Source organism: Nerophis ophidion, linkage group LG16 (assembly GCF_033978795.1).
Source record: "Nerophis ophidion isolate RoL-2023_Sa linkage group LG16, RoL_Noph_v1.0, whole genome shotgun sequence".
Taxonomy (NCBI): Eukaryota; Metazoa; Chordata; class Actinopteri; order Syngnathiformes; family Syngnathidae; genus Nerophis; species Nerophis ophidion.
The window spans coordinates 30,165,767-30,186,347 of NC_084626.1; the positions used below are offsets into that span (position 1 = coordinate 30,165,767).

Genomic DNA, 20,581 nt, shown 5'->3' on the forward strand with positions numbered 1-20,581 from the left:
AAAATAAACTCCCATTTGGGTCGCAGTGGTAAAATCACGGCACGATAAATTAAAAATAAAGACAACTTCAGATTGTTCTCTTTGTTTAAAAATAAAACAAGCACATTCTGAAAATGCACAAATCATGTTTGTTTTTTTTACACTTACATGTTGCGGTTGATAGTATTCTATATTTGTCGTTATTTATACTTTCTGAATGTAATAATGTTCATCAGTCAACTCATTGGTGTTCATTTTCAATCTATCAAGATTAAAAAGAATGTTTCAAAATAACATTAGAGGATGTTATTTATGTAGTTTGCTCATTTTCCTCGACTGGTGCACTAACATCATGTGGTTTATTTTTGTACATATGTAGCATCATCTACAAAGATTCAAATAATTGCTATCTAGTGGACACTATTAGACTAGCAGTTTCTTTCATTCAAAAATGTCAGCTCATTTTTATACTTTGCAAACTGATCCTGCCGGATCAAAGCTGTTTACGGGCTAGAATCGGCCCGTGGGCCGTACGTTTGACAGCCCTAACCGAGCGCGTAGATAAGTTTAAGACCATCTAAATTACCGATGTCAAACTCAAGGCCCGGGGGCCAGATGTGGCCCGCAGTTTCGTTTTATTTGGCTTTCGAAAGCCTGGAAATGTGTATCAATTAAAGCAGTGGTCCCCTACCTTTTTGTAGCTCTGGACCGGTCAAAACTTGATAATTTGTCCCGCAGCCCGGCGGGGGTGTGTGTGTGTGTGTGTGTGGGGGGGGGGTTAGTGCACTAATTGTAAGTGTATCTTGTGTTTTTTATGTTGTTTTAATGAAAAATAAAAATTTTAAATTTTTTTAAATTAAAAAAATTATTCTGCGGCCCGGTGGTTGAGGACCACTGAATTAAAGTATTTTAACTTTTCTAACTAAATGTATTCTTTCTTTCTATTTTGGGAGAAAAAAAAATTACTCTATGCACTCGTAAATTATTTTAACTTAAATATTGTCTAATTGTGCAAAAATATATTATCACACATTCAAACCACTTTTTAAATAGAAATATATACTAATAACAATTATTTGAAAGCAAGTTATTTGTCAAATTGTGCAATGTAAATACAGAAGTAGATTTAATGGTAAAATTGTGAAATTGAATGTGGTTTTTACAGAAGAAAAACACAGTACTTTTTTCACTGTAACAAACTGCAGTTTGGCATTTACAGTAAAAATCTACAGATGATTTGCGGTAAAAAATAAATAAATAAATAAAAAAAACTGGCATCTCATTTGCCAAAATGTTTTTGTGAAATTTCAGTTTTATTCCCAATAAAAAAAACTAATGTAAATTTTACAGTAAAATTCTGGCAACTGAGCTACCTTTTTTTTTTTTTTTTTTTTACCATAAATACAGCAGTACTATTTTCATTTCCAGTAATATACACTACATTTTGAGGTGAAATTATTGCAATTCACTATATTGTTTTTACGTTTTAGTATTTTAAAAATCTACTTAAAAAATTGTGTACCGGTTAGACGCGGCCCTCTGGTGCCACACATAACTGCGATGTGGCCCCTCAGTGAAAACGACTTTTTAGACCTCTGATCTAAATATTATGGCTGAGCCAATCAGTGGCCACTGAAGAACACGTGCTGATTGGTTTAGTCTCCACTAGTGGCTAATACTACAGGGGTATTTATTTATTTTGTTTATTCTGCCATTATGCTTAAAATGTCTGTATGTGTGCTGCTTTGTCTCCACGCCGGATGCGGGTTAAAATATTGAGGGATTACCCGACTAAAACTGCCATCAAATGCCCCATTTTCAATCTGATTATGTAAGCGTTACAAATCTATGAAGTTATCAAGTATGCACGCAAAGCTGTTTTTTTTTTTTGTTGTATCTGGCCCACTTTTTTAAGAGCATGGGGTTGTTGGGAGAAAAAAAGCCTTGCTCAATGGGAAAGGAATCATCCCGTTATATATTTCTCCAGCTCAGGAAACATTTTAGTCAAACTGCTCAACCCCATTTTGATCCAATTGTGTAAGAGCACAAATCGTCGAAGAAGAAAACATGTTACATCAAATTGCAATTGGGCAGTTTTGTGACAGTAGTGTCAAAGATAAAAAGTTATTTCCTTTATATCCCCACAATGTTAAAGCAAGACTTTGCGTTGTGATTAACAATAATAGTTTATTTATGTACCAGCAAATGGGTTTGACATTTTCCCTGCTCTACGTCAGATAGTACAGTAGCAGACGACATCTGTATTTGGACAACATTTTCAGGATTTTTAAAAGAACATACAGTATTTACAAAGTACTGTAAAAGGTGAAACTGAAAGAAAAAAGGGGCGATACAATTTGAGTGGGGAAACAGTCTGGATTAGAAGTGAGTTAAGTGTTACAGCAACAATTATATGAAGGAATACTTAGAACAGAAACACAAAAACCCGGCACACGACTGAACCTGGAGATCGGGGCTACAGTGAGAGCAAACACAAAATAAATGACTGTCTGTCACTATTTCAAATGGTTAAGTTAAAAATTCCTGTAATTGAAGACAAAAATAACTTTGCTGTAAAGAAGAAGAAAAACAAAACACTCCAGGTAGTCAAAAACAGATCAAAATGGTTTGACATGAGTGCCTGTAAAGTGCCATTACATAAAGAGTTTTTTGAGGATGCAAGAAGATAACCAACATGTATATTTTTAACATTGACGATGCAAAAAGTGTGGCCATGTATTCAAAAACATTCTTCCAGAGGAACTTAACTTGCAAGCAGTATATGACGCCCGTCTTTAAAGCACTGAGAACAAAAAGCAGACCAACCTTCAGCTATATGGCATCTTATCAAGTTGCATGGGAACCATGGAGTAAATCTGGACTTTCTCTTGCATGTACGAGGTTACTTCTTGTGTTTAATCCTGATTGATGCTGCCGACCTTCCTTACTTGTTTGTGGAAGCGTGTCAGTTTCACGCCCGCCTGTTGCATACGACTACACCGCATCGGACTCCTCAAAGACGGGGAGGAACGGCTGCAAACCTCAGGCCGGAGAGAACAGGGTGAACGACCAGTCTGGCGCTTGACCGTCGCTTCATGACAGTCCCTTGCTGCTGATCTCTGGCGCCCTCATGTGGAGCTAAACAGGGCGATCTGCTGCACCTTTCCCAGTTGGGACATCAGTCGCTTCATGCGGTGTTTGAGCTGAGGCAGACGGGCCAAAGGCTCAGGAGGCTCCAGTTCCCCGGTGTAGTCCAACCAGCTTTCCAGCACTGAGGAGAAGAAGAAAAGTGTGTGATTAGTGTATAGCTTAGCAAATGATGTATATAGGTCCATACCATATTTTTCGGATTATAAATCGCACTTTTTTTCATGGTTTGGCCGGGGGTGCGATTTATACTCTGGAGCAATTTATGTGTAGAATTATTAACACATTGCCGTAAAATATCAAATAATATTATTTATCTCATTCACGTAAGAGACTAGGCGTATACACTGTGGAGGAGGCCCGGCCGACAGACCTACAGCGAGGCAGAGGGGGCGTGGCCGGCGGGCCAGCGGCGAGGCAGAGCGCGCCGGGATCGACGCCGTAAACAAGATCAGGTGTGTGGATCGCCCACCTGGGTACAATCAATCTAAAGAGTTGGAGAGGCAGAAGCGGATGCTGAGCGCAAGAGACGGAGAGCCAAAGGAAGACACCGACGCGGAAAGCTGAAAAGCAAGCGAAAGAGCGAGCAGGCACGCGGATACATGGCCCCATTCATTCTTTCCTTAACACGGATCAATCGTCCTGTCCCCTTAGCAGAAGAACAGCCCCAAAGCATGATGTTTCCACCCCCATGCTTCACAGTAGGTTTGGTGTTCTTGGGATGCAACTCAGTATTCTTCTTCCTCCAAACACGACGAGTTGAGTTTATACCAAAAAGTTCTATTTTGGTTTCATCTGACCACATGACATTCTCCCAATCCTCTGCTGTATCAGCCATGTATCCATTTTGGTATAAACTCAACTTGTCGTGTTCGGAGGAAGAAGAATACTGAGTTGCATCCCAAGAACACCATACCTACTGTGAAGCATGGGGGTGGAAACATCATGCTTTGGGGCTGTTTTTCTGCTAAGGAGACAGGGCGCTTGATCCGTGACAAGGAAAGAATGAATAGGGCCATGTATCGTGAGATTTTGAGCCAAAACCTCCTTTCATCAGTGAGAGCTTTAAATTCTTGACCAAATTATTTTCCACCATAATTTACAAATAAATTATTTAAAATTCCTACAATGTGAATTCCTGGATTTTTTTTTCACATTCTCTCTCTCACAGTTGAAGTGTACCTATAAATATTTGCTTACCGTTGATCTAGCACCCCCCGCAACCCCAAAATGGACAAGCGGTAGAAAATGGATGGATGGCTGATGCGCTTTGTTAGTTATAATATTATAAGAACATCTCAGAGAAAACGCGACCTGACGGAAGACGCAGCTTCATTGAAACATAAAGAAAGTCAAACCTGCTCGCAGTAATGTCAGTCCTTGGTGGTTCATGGAACCCGCACGACAGCAAAAGACTGTCACACACACGTCAAACAATAAAAATTTGTCGCTGGCGGTTCATGGCAGAAGTGGATTGTGAAAAAAAAAGATGCTACCTGCTACTAGTTCCGTACCTATGAAATTGGATCATTTCAACATTGGCGGTAACTTATGAAAACTGAGAAGGACTGAACAAAAATGGCACCGAAAAGGAAATCATATACTGCAGGTTAAAAGCTGGAAGTAGTGAAATATGCAGCAGAAAACGGCAATCGAGCAGCAGAAAGAAAGTTTGGAGTAAGCAAGAAACTTGTAAGTGATTTTAAATTGCCTTTCAAATGTCTATTTTTGGTGTTGGATTTTATCAAAAAATTTCCCCAAAAAATGCGACTTATACTCAAGTGCGACTTAAATGTTAATTTCCTTCTTTATTATGCATTTTCATCCGGTGCGATTTATACTCTGGAGCGATTTATAATCCGAAAAGTACGGTAGTCACATGTTTACCTTACGCAAAGAGAGATCCTGTTCCCAACCCAGCTGCATACCTTTAATGTTTATGATGATTACTACTAGGGTTGCTTGATATAGACAATATAAATGATAAAACTTTTGGCAGAAAATAGATTTTATATTACGATTGCTATATCGTGACAATGCATGTCGATGACACATTCAAGCTGTGTCACGCAAATTTGACGGCGACAAGCAAATACTGAATTTTTTGGAATATCATAGTCATCATTGTCATTGTGTGAGTTTTCCTTGCTTTTATGTGGGCCTACCGAGGATGTCGTAGTGGTTTGTGTTGTGGTTTGTGCAGCCCTCTGAGACACTAGTGATTTAGGGCTATATAAGTAAACATTGATTGATTGAAGTGAAGTGAATTATATTTATATAGCGCTTTTCTCTAGTGACTCAAAGCGCTTTACATGGTTTTAAACCCAATATCTAAGTTACATTTAAACCAGTGTGGGTGGCACTGGGAGCAGGCGGGTAAAGTGTCTTGCCCAAGGACACAACGGCAGTGACTGGGATGGCGGAAGCGGGAATCGAACCTGCAACCCTCAACTTGCTGGCACGGCCACTCTACCAACCGAGCTATACCGCCCCAATATAAGGCGCACTTAAAATCCTTTCATTTTCTCAAAAATCGACAGTGCGCTTTATAACCCGGTGTGCCTAATGTACGGCATAATTCTGGTTGTGTTTACTGACCTCGAAGCAATTTTAGTTGGTACATGGTGTAATGATAAGTGTGACCAGGAGATGGCAGTCATACATAAGAGATATATGTAGGCTACAATAAGATGGCAGTAAACAACACCAAAACTTCAAATGTTTCATTAAGAATATAGAACATTACACATGGCGCTCAAAAATGTTTTTAATACGACTTCGGTAAGCTATGAAGTCGCACCGCTTGATGGATTGTCGGCGCATTAAACATACAAGTATTATTATGGTTCGTGTGTAAGGACCACAAAATGGCACCTATTAGCAGCATTTTTGCCAACCTTGAGACCTCCGAATTCAGGAGATGTGAGGGGGGGTTTGGTGGTAGCGGGGGTGTATATTGTAGCGTCCCGGAAGAGTTAGTGCTGCAAGGGGTTCTGGGTATTTGTTCTGTTGTGTTTATGTTGTGTTTCGGTGCGGATGTTCTCCCGAAATGTGTTTGTCATTCTTGTTTGGTGTGGGTTCACAATGTGGCGCATACTTGTAACAGTGTTAAAATTGTTTATATGGCCACCCTCAGTCTGACCTGTATGGCTGTTGATCAAGTATGCCTTGCATCCTCACGTGTGTGTAGAAGCCACATATATTATGAAACTTTTCTGACACGCTGTTTGTATGAAGGAAAAGCGGACGTGACGACAGGTTGTGGAGTATGCTAAAGGCAGTGCCTTTAAGACACGCCCCCAAAATTGTTGTCCGGATGGAAATCGGGAGAAATTTGTGAGAATGGTTGCCCCGGGAGATTTTCAGGAGGGACACTGAAATTCGGGAGTCTCCTGGGAAAATCGGGAGGGTTGGCAAGTATGTTTAGCAGACATTATCTGGCGTTTTGTTTTGCAATATTATGCAAAAACAACTTTTTTTTACCTTCTGGTACCTGCTGATCTATATTTGGCATCTGCATAAGTCCTGAAAAATGTGCACGCATCCGCCTTTGTAGTCCCTGCGACACTGTAGTCGATAAACTTCTTTTTCTCCATCTTCTTGTTATAGGACATTCATCCTCAGCTGTTGCCATTTCTAATATAACGTAGTGTAATGTTCTTACTTATATCTGTTAGTGAACTCACCATAAAAGGGCTAAAACATATCGGTGTAGTGAGTTTACATTATTCACACAAGGAACTTTAGTTCTTAGACAGTTCCGTTATGATGGTTATTCACGTTCTTGTGAGCCACGGATGACAAGATGCTGCTCCGTTATTGATTTAAGTTAAGTCTGAATGTCATTAAAACACTTAGCTCCATCTTTTGACACTTCTTCTACTCCCGTCCTTGCACGCTACACCGCTATTACAAAGACTACGGGGCGAAGACACTGTCGGAGGCCAGCCACAGAAATAAGACCGCTCGCAAAAAGGCGCATCTTGAAGAGACGCTCAGAAAGCTACTTGAAAATGGTCTGTAAAACAATCAATGCAACATTTTGACCAAAGAACCACCATTACATGTTATGTAGACCAGTGGTCCTCAACCACCGGGCCGCGGCCTGGTACCGGGCCGTAGAATAATTTTTTATTAATTTTTAAATTAAATCAACATAAAAAACACAATATACACTTACAAAAACCTCCCTTTTTCATGACAAAAACCCCCCCTTTTTCATGACAAAGAATAAAAAGAAAAAAAAAGATCCCCCCCCCGCCCACCCCCCGGGCCGCGGGACAAACTATTAAGCGTTGACCGGTCCGCAGATACAAAAAGGTTGGGGACCACTGATGTAGACCACAAAATAGTGTTTTCAATTTAGAAAAAAAATCATTTAATGACCCCTTTAATGCAGGTTATCATCCGGTGCGCCTTTTGTATGAAAAAAGACCTGAAAAGACCCGCTCATCGGCAGTGCGCCTTTTGATCCGGTGCGCCCTACGGTCCGAAAAATACATTAGTCATTCTCAACCCAATGTAGCATGCTGCTACAGTGCAGCTTCTAAATCACTAATCCTTGCCTCCTTGGCAGCAAACTTTGTTACAAGTATTATTATGATCACTGGAGGACTCGAAGACAATTACATGCTACAGTACACACCATAGAAGAATATAAAAATAGCTCAGCGCTGGGCTGGAGGTCTCGAATGTGGGCGTATAGATACGAATATCAGCAGCCATGATACCAAGTATATTGGTCAATACTCAGGCATGTGAGCATCCTTTGAGAAAAAAAGGGGAACACTGACAAAAAATATATATATATCGGCATGAAGGGCTGACACGAAAGCACCAAAAGAAAAATTGTGAAAATCAAAACTATAATTCCTGCAATTGGGTGCATTTCTACACTATATTTTGCCTTTTGATTTATTCTCATCTATCAACCTCTTTTGGCTGTCTTTTTGACACTTACATGTCCCATGTAATGTACCAAAGCATTTTTTTCATTTTTTTAAAGGGGGACCATTCTCACCAGACCTATGTAAGCGTCAATATATACCTTGATGTTGCAGAAAAAAAGACCATATGGTTTTTTTTAACCGATTTACGAACTCTAAAAGGGTGAATTTGGCAATTTAAACGCCTAACAATTGATAGCCTGTCGGAGCGATGACCTTTCACCCGTGACATCACAACATGAAGCGATCCGCCATTTTCTCAATCTTATTACACGCACCAAGTCAAATCAGCTTGGTTATTTTCCGTTTTTTCGACTGTTCTTCTGTACCTTGGAGACATCATGCCTCGTCGGTGTGTTGTCGTAGGGTGTAACAACACGAACAGAGACAGATTCAAGTGTCACCAGTGGGCAAAAGATGCGGAAGTCCCTCGTTTGTTCCACACACTTTACCGACGACAGCTATGCTACGACAGAGATGGCAAGAATGTGTGGATATCCTGCGACACTCAAAGCAGATGCATTTCCAACGATAATGTCAAAGAAATCTGCCATATTGGAAAATAGACCACTGAACCACAGACCACTCACTAAGGTGAGTTTTGTTGATGTTATTGACTTATGTGGAGTGTGCTAATCAAACATATTTGGTCACGGCATGACTGCGAGCTAATTGATGCTAACATGCTATTTAGGCTAGCTGTATGTACATATTGCATCATTACGCCTCATTTGTAGATATATTTTCATCCAGCCTTTCCCTCCATCCACATTTAATGCCAAACAAACACATACCAATCGTTGGTTAGAAGGCGATCGCCGAATTCGTCCTCGCTTCCTCCCGTGCCGCTGTCTGTCGTGATATGGCTCAATAGCTTCAGTTTCTTCTTTAATTTCGTTTTCGCTACCTGCCTCCACACTCCAACCATCCGTTTCAATACATGCGTATTCTGTTGAATCGCTTACGGCGCTGAAATCCGAATCTGAATCCGAGCTAATATCGCTATACCTTTCTGTGCAATCCGCCATGTCTGTTTCTGTGAGGTCACGCTGTGACGTCACAGGATAATGGACGGGTGGATATAACAATGGTTAAAATCAGGCACTTTGAAGCTGTTTTTCGGGATATTGCGTGATGGGTAAAATTTTGAGAAAAACTTCCAAAAATAAAATAAGCCACTGGGAACTGATTTGTATTTGTTTCAATCCTTCAGAAATTGTGATAATGTTCCCCTTTAAAGTAGATAATTTACCAACATTATTATTATTGAAAATTCTACAACATGCATGCGTAGACCCCAGAAGACGTCGCCCATTTAGCAACTCTGTCCTGTAGCCACGCTCCCTCAAGTAATATACTTCTGGTGTGTGACCTCTGTTTGCATCAGTTACGTTAAAAATCTATATTCTGGGTGGCTACTAATAAATGCTCTAGTCTAGAACTACAACTGGTCCGGAACTAACAGTGTTCGGACTGTTATCATCCAAATATGATTTTTTAAATTTTTTTATTACCAAATCTTACTGGCAGTGTTCAGACTACATTGATTAAAATCATATTCTTATAATCAAAAAATGGTCATTGTTTGTTATAGTTTATTAACTCAGGAAATAAGAACCAATAGTGGTTTTTACTTTTACTTTTTTGCACGATTGACTTTGCTCAAAATGTTTTATGTAATAAAAACAGAAATTTATATCATCAGATTATTGGGATGAAAAAAAATTATAATCTAATGATATTGAACATTTAAAGTGCCTATGTGACTACTTGGTATTGGATCGATACCCAAATGTGTTGTACTGCTTAAAACAAACAGAATATTTAGTGTTTATTATATGGAAACATAATTGTACATGGAAACATGTCACGGCAGAAAATACCAATATATTAACAGTACATTAAAAAGGTTATTAATAATACTTTTGAAAAAATAATACAAACCAAAAATGACGCAATATGTTACCAAAACAAATCAAAGCTTACCGTCCAACTCGCGCTCGATGAAGTCCATCCTGTGTGAGACCTCGTCTTGAACTGCATCTATGTGATCGAGCAGGTTGATCTGCCACTGCTGCTGTGGTTTGCCGTTGTCTGCAGTTTCCTCAGGGTAACACCAATCCTCCTTCTTTACTTCCACCTCAGACCAGGAGCCGCCTGCCAAAGCCTGGAGATGTTCGTGGTGAAAAACATCAATTGCAACATTTGGGTCAACTATGAAATAAATCAGAATTGGAAATAATGTAGACACCCAATTGTATCCCTCCCTGTAACGGGACAATGCCAAGAGAGTGCGAAAAAGTAATCAGCGCAAAGAGTGGCTATTTTGAACAAACTAAAATCTAGAATAGAGTAGGACTGGGCAATATATCGATATACTGGATATATTGCGGGTTTGTCTCTGTGCGATATAGAAAATGACTATATCGTTATATTCGCGTGTACCTGTACAATCTCACGCAGTTGCTTTTAGCTGCTGGCATTACACTAGAGGCTCTTCTTCACTCTTTCCTGTCTCTCCTTCTCACAGACAGCAAGCACACCTTCTTACATACGTCACATACGTATACGCCCTCGCGGAGGAGAGAGGTAGCAGGATGGGTAACATTAGCTGTGGTGCGAGAGGTAATACGAGAGAAAGAAGGTGCGAATCTGATAAAAAAATGAAGGAAGAATTAATTCCCAAGAAAAACAGCAGGGGGTCCATCGTCTGGCGGTTGTTTGGCTTCAAGTGGGAATATGTCAAACAGACAACCGTAGTTTGTCAAGTGTGGGGCAAAAACGTTGGTACTAAAAGTAGCAAAAACAGTTTCCCCTCATTTCCATCATAATGTGAATTTTGCAACCAGGGGTGGAAGCAAGCTGGACTTGGTTTATAGTAATATTAAACAGTCGTATAAAGCTTCACCACGCCCCCACCTCGGCTCCTCAGACCATCTATCTGTGATGCTAAATCCTGCATACAAGCCCCTGTTGATCAGGAAGCAAGCTACAGTGAGGCAGGTGAGGACCTGGCCAGAGGGAGCAATGTCAGCATTACAAGACTGCTTCGGAACCACAGACTGGGACATGTTTAAAGCTGCAGCCACTGAAAATCACCACACGTGTGGAGGAGTATGCTGAGTCCGTATCCGCATACATTCAGAAGTGCATGGAGGATGTCAGTGTGATCAAAAACATCCCCACACGGGCCAACGAGAAACCCAGGATGACCAGTGAGGTACGTGCAATGCTGAAGGCTCGGAACAAGACTTTCAAGTCTGGCGACATGGTGGCATTAAAATCAGCCAGAGCTAACCTGAACCGTCCCATTAAGGTTGGGAAGCGTGCTCAGTCAGAAAGTGCAGGACTTCTTCGAGAACCCTACAAAAACTAGATGAATGTGGCAGGGCATACAGGTCATCACGGACTATAAAGCTGCCCCCTGTCCCTGTCACAACAGTATCAGCCTCCTAAATGACCTTAACAACTACTTCGTAAAGTTTGAGGCACTTAACACCAATCCGGCGAAAAAATCATATATAATCATATATTTGTTTAGCCTGGCAATAGCACTCACAATAAATACAGAAAAAGCCACATTTAATACATGTGATTGGTATTGGTTGAGCTCACTCATGGATGTATTGTATCTGAACAGACAGCACGAATCCCTGATTGGAACATTGCAATTTATCGAGAAGCACCTGAAGTTTTTGAATTTCTTAAAAAAATAAAATAAAATATCGAAATTTAACCAAAAAAAAGACGCATTTTAGCCAAAACCTTGCATTTCGAATCCAAATTGGAAAAAAAACCTACCTTGCTTTTCACGGTGATGGACTTGGGTTTGTCCGTGTCCAGCAGGCTGCCAAAACGCTGCTCTCGCTCCAGCAGCTCCTCAGTGCTTCTTAAACTGTCCTCCAGCTCGGAGCCCTGTCTGGTTTCCACCACCAGTCTCTGCTCCACCGCAGGGTAGTACGCCCGTGGTTTTTGGTAGCAGTGTTCGCTGGTGATGTACGAGTCCTGGAATGACGGGAATGGGGACGACGAGGACGACGAGGACGACGAGGTGGCAGTGGCAGCGGCCGCAGCCCGGCTGAGTTTCTCCAAGGCGTTGGACATTAAAATCTCGCCCCGACTCATGTCCTCATCGGGAGTCACAGGAGAGGGCGCGGTGTTGCTGCCGCGACAAGAGTCAGAGCTAATCGGTGGCCTTGCATTACTCTTCCAAGGTTGGCACCACAGCTTCAGGTCAGGATGTGTGTTGTTCCTGAGGACAAGACAGGCATGAAGATGTTTGTCTTTATTTTAGCACTCAACTAAACAACTTAATGCAGTGTCCCTAGACTCACTGTAAAATGTTCATCTTCAGATGCAGTCCATTGAGGACTTCAGCCACATGATGCACATCTCCAAGTAGTTGGTGTGTGGTGGTGATCTTTTTGGAGTTTTGGTGAGAGTAGTTTTCTTCCAAGAAGGAAAGGCCGTACATATGACCGTTGTTCAACCATTCACGGTCATACCAGTAGCGCAGACTCTGCCTCTGGCCTGCAAATAATCAGAAAAGTATACCTTAAAATCCGGACTATACGCCGCTACTTTTTTTTCTAGGCTTATAAAATGGTGAGGAATATGTATAGATTTTTCTTTGCTAACGGCCAGCTATAAAGTAAATTAATAACAAGCAAACACACTGAATAGGGGTTTTTGTTTTTGCTATGTCGCCATCTTATTTATGGACAAGTTTTCTAACTATAAAGTGCATTTTCTCACTATGTTGTCAATTAATAACAAGCAAACTCACTGAATAGGGGTTATTGTCTTTGCAATGTCGCCATCTTATGGACAAGTTTTCTAACTATAAAGTACATTTTCTCACAATATTGTCAATTAATAACAAGCAAACTCACTGAATAGGGGTTATTGTCTCTGCAATGTCGCCATCTTATGGACAAGTTTTCTCACTATACCGTACATTTTCTTAGTATATAGTCAATTAATAACAAGCAAACTCACTGAATAGGGGTTATTGTCTTTGCAATGTCACCATCTTATGGACAAGTTTTCTAACTATAAAGTACATTTTCTCACAATATTGTCAATTAATAACAAGCAAACTCACTGAATAGGTGTTATTGTCTTTGCTATGTCACCATCTTATGGACAAGTTTTCTAACTATAAAGTACATTTTCTCCCAATATTGTCAATTAATAACAAGCAAACTCACTGAATAGGGGTTATTGTCTTTGCAATGTCGCCATCTTATGGACAAGTTTTCTCACTATACCGCACATTTTCTTAGTATATAGTCAATTAATAACAAGCAAACTCACTGAATAGGGGTTATTGTCTTTGCAATGTCACCATCTTATGGACAAGTTTTCTAACTATAAAGTACATTTTCTCACAATATTGTCAATTAATAACAAGCAAACTCACTGAATAGGGGTTATTGTCTTTGCTATGTCACCATCTTATGGACAAGTTTTCTTACTATAAAGTAAATTTTCTCACTATATAGTTCAGGGGTCGGGAATCTTTTTGGCTGAGAGCCATACAAGCCAAATATTTTGAAAAGTATTTTGGCGTGCGCCATATAATATTTTTTTAAGACTAAATACAACTAAATGCGTGCATTTTTAAGTAAGACCAACATTTTTAGAGTATAATAAGTCTCTTATTCTTTTTAATAACATTGTTATTCTGAAGCTAATCAACAATAAATGAAATACTTCTTACCATTAATGCGACTTCTTGAACAGGTGCGGGAGAAACCGGATGGATGGATTAAAATGCATGAGAATGTTTTAGATTTTGAACGTTATTTTTGACACAGTGATTACCTGCGGAATTATTCATTACTTATCGTGTTAAGCAATGTCAGCTAAGATTGATCTGAGAGCCAGGTGCAGTCATCAAAAGAGCCACAGGTTCCCTACCCCTGATTTAGTTAATTAATAACAAGCAAACACACTGAATAGGGTTTTTTTTTTTTTGCTATGTCGCCATCTTATGGGCAAGTTTTCTCACTGCAATTGCTGCATTGTCCTTGTGACTTTTTTTTTTTTTTTTTTAAACCTACCAGATGTACGGTTGCCGTTCAGCCTTTTAGGTCCATAACGCTCTACGCATATGGATCAATCATTTATCACTCCAAGCAACATAAGTACAAACATTTTACCTATTAAACCATCCCATGTGATGTCTGTCGGAGTGTTTTTATGCATATTTGTACAAGCTATGGTAATTAAATGAAGCTAGCGTCGTTAGCATTAGCTACTCTGCTAAAACATTTACGAGTGTCTTTCTTAGTATTATTAACTTACGTTATTTTTTTCTTGTATTGTTTCAGTTTTCGTAAATTCACTAAAGCGTCACCGTAGAGTTATTGAGTCTGCTAAGCTGATTGGAGAGCTCACTTCTGCAGCTAGTGGGTCCGTGATAATTACTTCTGTTTTGTTTTCATTAGCCGTTTTACTGCTGTTACAGGTGCCGTTTGGAAAAAAATAAGGTATAAACATTTACAAAATACAGGCCAAAAGTTTGGACACACCTTTTCATTTCAATTAGCTGTCTTTATTTTCAAGACTATTTACCTTGTAGATTGTCACTGAAGCATCAAAACTATGACACCTGTGATGTGGAAACCATTTCAGGTGACTATCTCTTAAAGCTTATCGGGAGAACGCCAAGAGTGTGCAAAGGGTGGCTATTTTGAAGAAACTGGAATATAAAACATGTTTTCCGTTATTTCCCCTTTTTTTGTTAAGTACATAACTCCACATGTGTTCATTCATAGTTTTGATGCCTTCAGTGACAATCTACAATGTAAATAGTCATGAAAATAAAGAAAACGTATTGAATGAGGTGTGTCCATACTTTTGGCATGTACTGTATATCTGCAGCTTACGGTCTGGTGCTGCTAATATATAAAAAAATATCTATTTCTTCTTCAAATTTGATGGGTGCGGCTTAAATATGTGTGCGCTCTGACGCCTGGAAATTATGGTAATTACGCATATTTGGCTGGATTTAATTGTCTATTTTTCATTTAGAACATTTCTAAATGTAGTGTCTCACCAACTCAATTTCCTCACCTGGAGGGTCTCTGCAAATGTAACAAGCGTATCTGTCTGGAACGTTGTCTTCCAGCAAGCCCATGCATGTGCCATGCTGCCAACATAAACAATCTTCACACTGAAGATGAGAAATTCAGAAAACAGTTTAACACTTGGGGAAAAAAATCACTAAATTGTACAAATTTAAAATTGCACCTGGATCATGAAATCGTTCTCTTCTTCCACCTCGCAGATGCATCGTACAATCTCTTGGTCGTTGCTCGCAGCACCAGAATCCAGACTGAGGGGCGGTGTTGACAAATCCACCCCGTAGTCCTCATCACTCCATCCACAGCTGTCAGTAGACCAGTCACTCAAACTGTCGTCATCTAGAGTGATGAGAACAAACCAGTAACACAAGAGAGGCAATGACAAAGCAGAAACCTGAAAGACTGCTCAAATAATTCAATTTTAGGACTGTTCGAACTTGATATAATTCTAGAACGGTTTGAATGTAATTATATAATTCTGTTTGAACAGAATAGGTCTAATACAGTGGAACCTCAATTTACGAACCGCTTGTTGCACAAACTTTTACAGTTATGAACCACGGCTATGAATACCAAGAATTGATTAACGTGGACCCCGACTTAAACCGGTTGAAAAACTTATTCGAGTGTTAAAATTTAGTGGTCAATTGTACGGAATATGTGTTGTACTGTGCAATCTACTAATAAAAGTTTCAATCAATCAATCAATAAGCCCTAATAAAATCCAGCTTTGGTGTACAAACCTTGTCTCCATGTAAGAACGTGTCATCCAATCATTGTGTGTCTCGCAGTGCCACCATTTTGTGTCTGCAACACAGCCATCGCTGTGATTCTTCAGTCAGACGAGCACAATGCTGCTGTGAACTACTGTGCCACTTTGTGTGCTTTTTTACATGTTTTCTAGTTTTGCTAACTCAATAGGAATAGAAGGAAAGCACGGAATAAAAAGATGTGTGGTTTAAAATGGGGATGTCCCGATCAGCATTTTTGGTCTCCGATCCAATCAAATTTTTTTGTCCTTGAATCCGATCCGATTCAGAGTCTTGATCCGATACTACGATCCAGAAAGTTAAGGCAGAATATCAAGGAAATTGACATGAATGCAAGTGGAATGTTTTCATTGCGAGGAGAAGGAACATTTGTTTGGGAAAATTATGTGTTCAGGACAGCTCATTTATCTCCAACACACTCAGCCGCCCCGTACTAAACTAAACAATGTGGAGACGGCCCCTTGAAATAGCGACTAAAATACGGAGCTAAAGCTAACAAGAACAATTCAAACACCTTCACCACATCTCATTTGCTGGTGTTGTAACTTGTGAACGACATTATCGATATAACATCAAGGCACAAACAGAACAGTTGCAACTTCAGAGGCCCTCTCTTTTTTACAGCCTCGAATTGTATCCTTACTCGTCGTCAAGGTCAGTTCCGTCCTTCACAATAATAGTGCGGTGCGCCACATCCAGTCTAACTGTGCTAACAAAATAAAGGTTTCAAAAATGTAACTTACACAGGCATGTACATTATGCTTTATTTTAAAACACTTTTTGATACATGTACACAATTATTATGCTTTGACTTAAAATACTGGTCAAAACTGTCCAAAGATGTATTGCACCTTGAAATTTGAGGATTTTTGCATTTAATTAAACATTTTATGTGATGCAAAAAGCAAGCACTCTGTGGTGGTAAAATTAGTGTAATAGGTAAAAAACTGACTTAAAAACTCAACCTTATCGATTTTCATATTGCTGTTATTCAAATGTACTGTTATTTCTATTATTGTTTTTACTTGTTTGTTACGAATTCATATCCGTTTTTTTTCAACCATATTTAAGTTTAATTTCGGTGGCTCAATAAATACTCACGTTTTCAAATTAATGAATTATTAAGTTATTAATCGTGATTACAATATCAATCAAAACTAGAGTTTAAGCAATTCAGGTAGGAACTGCGTGTGGATGCCCCAATCATTGCTGAAGATGAATGACAGCAAAATTAATTTAGAAAAAGTTTGAATAAACACCAGGAAGGGATTAAATATTGACCAGCTGAAGCTCAACTGAAATGCTAGTGGGATATAGAATGAATGGTAGAAACATACTATGAATATAAAAATGATAATCATATGTTGTAATGTTTTGAATTAAACTATTTGACTCAAAGTTTTAAAATTGCCAACATTTTTTTAGATTTTTAGTCCCTTCCAAGATTCAAACACACATTACTTGGGTGAAAGGCACAGGTATTATCCTCCTCGCCAAACAGCCCTGCTGTCCAGTTATTGTTTCACTTTGGCTGTCAAAGGGAGCTATTCAGGCATTAAAATATTTGTTGCAACAGTACTACGTTTTCAGCTAATGTTGGGGATAAAGCAGCATTTTTGTACAATAAATATTTTACCCACTTTTATGAATATTTACTTGCAAACAAGCTAATAATATTTAGTGGGAAAATTTGAAACCATAACTTATAGTGGTAGGGGAATTATAGACATCCCTGGCTAAATGATAACACTTTAAAAAGGTGCCATATGTAATAATTTAATCTCAAGTCATCATTAAATGGCCCAAATACATCAAAAGGCATTAATACATTGTTGTTTTTTTAATTCCTTTATAACTGACAACAGCAGTTCAGCTAGGAAATGCTCATTTCAAAATTTGATTTACAGCCCCAAGAGGTTTTCAATTACGCACTGCCATCTTTGTCTGGCTCCCGCCACTGGTAAAGATACTAAACATGTCAGACCTTAGTAAATCTAAAAGGCTTTGTTACGGTTTTCAACTTTTTTTTTTCTAATTTCAGACTAAATAAATGTTTTTTCTACCACAACAAATAGATTTCCAATATTGTTGATTCTGTTGAACATTTTACTTGCATTCAATGTCATTTTTAGGGAGAAAAATGGCATCCTTAAGTGAGAAAGGTGGAATGTTTTGAATGAAAATTAAAAAATTATGAAATGATGGATACTGTAAAAAGGAATATTCCCGCTTTAATTGGCAGATAGCTTTATTGGTGATGACTGAGACAAACATTTTAATGGTGGAACGGTTGAAATTGGTTCAAAGACATGGGAACCAGAAAATTAAAAATGGGGGTAAATACTGGAAAATTATGAATTACAGTAAAACCGGTCATTTTTGGAAAGGTTTGTTGAAAGAGCACACATGTCCTGAATGCGCTGAACATTTTGACGTTCGAACGGGATGAAATCGATGAACGATGGAGTTACAGATGACTGAAGGATAAAATGGGAGACGTAGAATAAACGAACAATGGTGCCGAATAACATACGTTTGTTGCCATAATCGTTCAACCCTAGGATTAGTGACAGTGCGTGTGCATGTTATCAAAGGAAGACAGTTGAGCCAGTTATTGAAGAGAAAGTTATTCCATCACCCCTTACTAAAATATATAATTTTGTCGAGGCTGGAACCCATCATTCTTGATTACATTGTTATGGAGAAATTTGCTTCAATATACAAACCTTTCTTTTTATGAACCCTGTTTAACAACCACCATGTTCCTCAATCGAGGTTCCACTGTAAATATTTGTGGGTTACAAGATAAAAAAAACAAGTTACAGAACAATTTGGGGTTCAAACAAGAGAACATCTATTGAAACCAATGCCAACAACGGGTTGGTTGTGCGTGACAGAGAAAGCAGGTGTGCTGCAGCTCACAGACAAGAGTGGAAGTAGAGGAATGAAGGAACCATGGACAGTCACATCACATGCACACAGGGTATACACGCACACACACGCGTTCAGAGATACCCACCATCCACATTTATCTGCATTGAGTCGCTGTATCCGGGCCTGCTGCGGTAGGCCTCAGGCTTGTGATTGTGTGGGGGGGGATGTTTGAATGGCATTTTCAATTTGGGTGGAGGGCACAGTACTGAGATGTCAATATTCTCCTCACTACCTGTGCAGTCTGTTCATACAGGGAAGGGGGGAAGCAGATGTGAAACAAGTTTGAAAATAGATTTCATTTGACGTATGCCTATTGGGGATGAGACAAGCATTATGGAACAATGGGATCAATTCAAAAACACTCAGGGGCGCTGTCAACATTAGGATGTACGCTATTAATATTTCAGGCTATTAAATGTGATTAGGGATGCATTGATTATAGATTTTGACTGTATGCTTGTAGACTGAGTAATAATTAGTTTCACAAGTATGCATTGATTAATTTCACAGCAAAAAAAAAAAAAAGTAAAATCAAAGACATTCCTAAGAGATGGTGATGTTATTTTTTACTATCGGAAATTACAGTAGACAAATATTAACATAACGGTACAAAATAATATATACAAACAAAGAGTATTACATTTTTTTTATAATTTTTTGTATTACTGTAAGACTGAGATTAACTGTACTGATCCACCAGGGGAGAATAATAAACTATAATTATGCCTAATTATTCCTTTTTAATACTCTCTTTTAAAAGTTCCTTTACACTTACTTTATTAACTTACAATGCCTATAGTTTATTCAACACCGATAGGAAAAAGAAATCTTTACAGTACCAGTAGTGCAAAAACAATTTTGACTTTATATGCTTAATTGTGTTTCATTGTATCCATTAAACCAGTGGTGCTCAAATGGGGGTACGCGTACCCCTGAAGGTACTTGAAGGTATGCCAAGTGGTATGTGAGATTCTTTTAAAATATTTAAAAAATAGCAACAATTCAAAGATCCTTTATAAATATATTTATTGAATAATACTTCAACAAAATATGAATGTAAGTTCATAAACTGTGGGGGGAAAAAATACAACAATGCAATATTCAGTGTTGACAGCTATATTTTTTTGTGGACATGTTCCATAAATATTGATGTTAAAGATTTATTTTTTTGTGAAGAAAAGTTTAGAATTAAGTTCATGAATCCAGATGGATCTCCATTACAATCCCCAAAGAGGGCACCTTAAGTTGATGATTACTTCTATGTGTAGAAATCTTTATAATTGAATCACTTGTTTATTTTTCAACAAGTTTTTATTTATTTTTTACATCTTTTTTTCCAAATAGTTCAAGGAAAACCACTACAAATGAGCAATATTTTGCACTGTTATACAATTTAATACTTAAAAAACTGATGACATAGTGCTGTATTTTACTTCTTTATCTCTTTTTTTCCAACCAAAAATGCTTTGCTCTGATTAGGGGGTACTTGAATTAAAAAAATGTTCACAGGGTGTACATCACTGAAAAAAGGTTGAGAACCACTGCATTAAACCATATCCAATTTTATTTACAATCTGCAATGTACGTTAAAATACCGTCCAAACGTCACAAAATTCCACAAATTCGGTAATTTCGGGCTGCACAATTAATCAAAGTTCATTCCTTATTATGATTTTAGCTGCTACAATGAAATGAAAGTCTGTGATGTTCAAAT

At 38.7% G+C, this 20,581-nt stretch overlaps 1 protein-coding gene across 2 annotated transcripts in view; it reads right to left on the bottom strand.

Moving 5' to 3' along the window:
• Nucleotides 1-2,146: 2,146 nt before the first annotated feature.
• The window catches only part of LOC133535241 (PHD finger protein 20-like), a 46,480-nt gene continuing 28,045 nt past the window's right edge, over nucleotides 2,147-20,581 (bottom strand). The window contains exons 11-17 of one of the 2 annotated variants that reach the window (XM_061874870.1): nucleotides 18,953-19,108; nucleotides 15,330-15,502; nucleotides 15,153-15,252; nucleotides 12,407-12,602; nucleotides 11,874-12,324; nucleotides 10,059-10,239; nucleotides 2,147-3,250 (exon numbers count right to left, since the gene is read on the bottom strand). In XM_061874870.1, the coding sequence (XP_061730854.1) occupies nucleotides 3,108-3,250; nucleotides 10,059-10,239; nucleotides 11,874-12,324; nucleotides 12,407-12,602; nucleotides 15,153-15,252; nucleotides 15,330-15,502; nucleotides 18,953-19,108 (1,400 nt within the window). In that variant the 3' untranslated portion in view covers nucleotides 2,147-3,107. The remainder of the gene's footprint in view (nucleotides 3,251-10,058; nucleotides 10,240-11,873; nucleotides 12,325-12,406; nucleotides 12,603-15,152; nucleotides 15,253-15,329; nucleotides 15,503-18,952; nucleotides 19,109-20,581) is intronic. The other variant, XM_061874871.1, reaches the window with a different exon arrangement.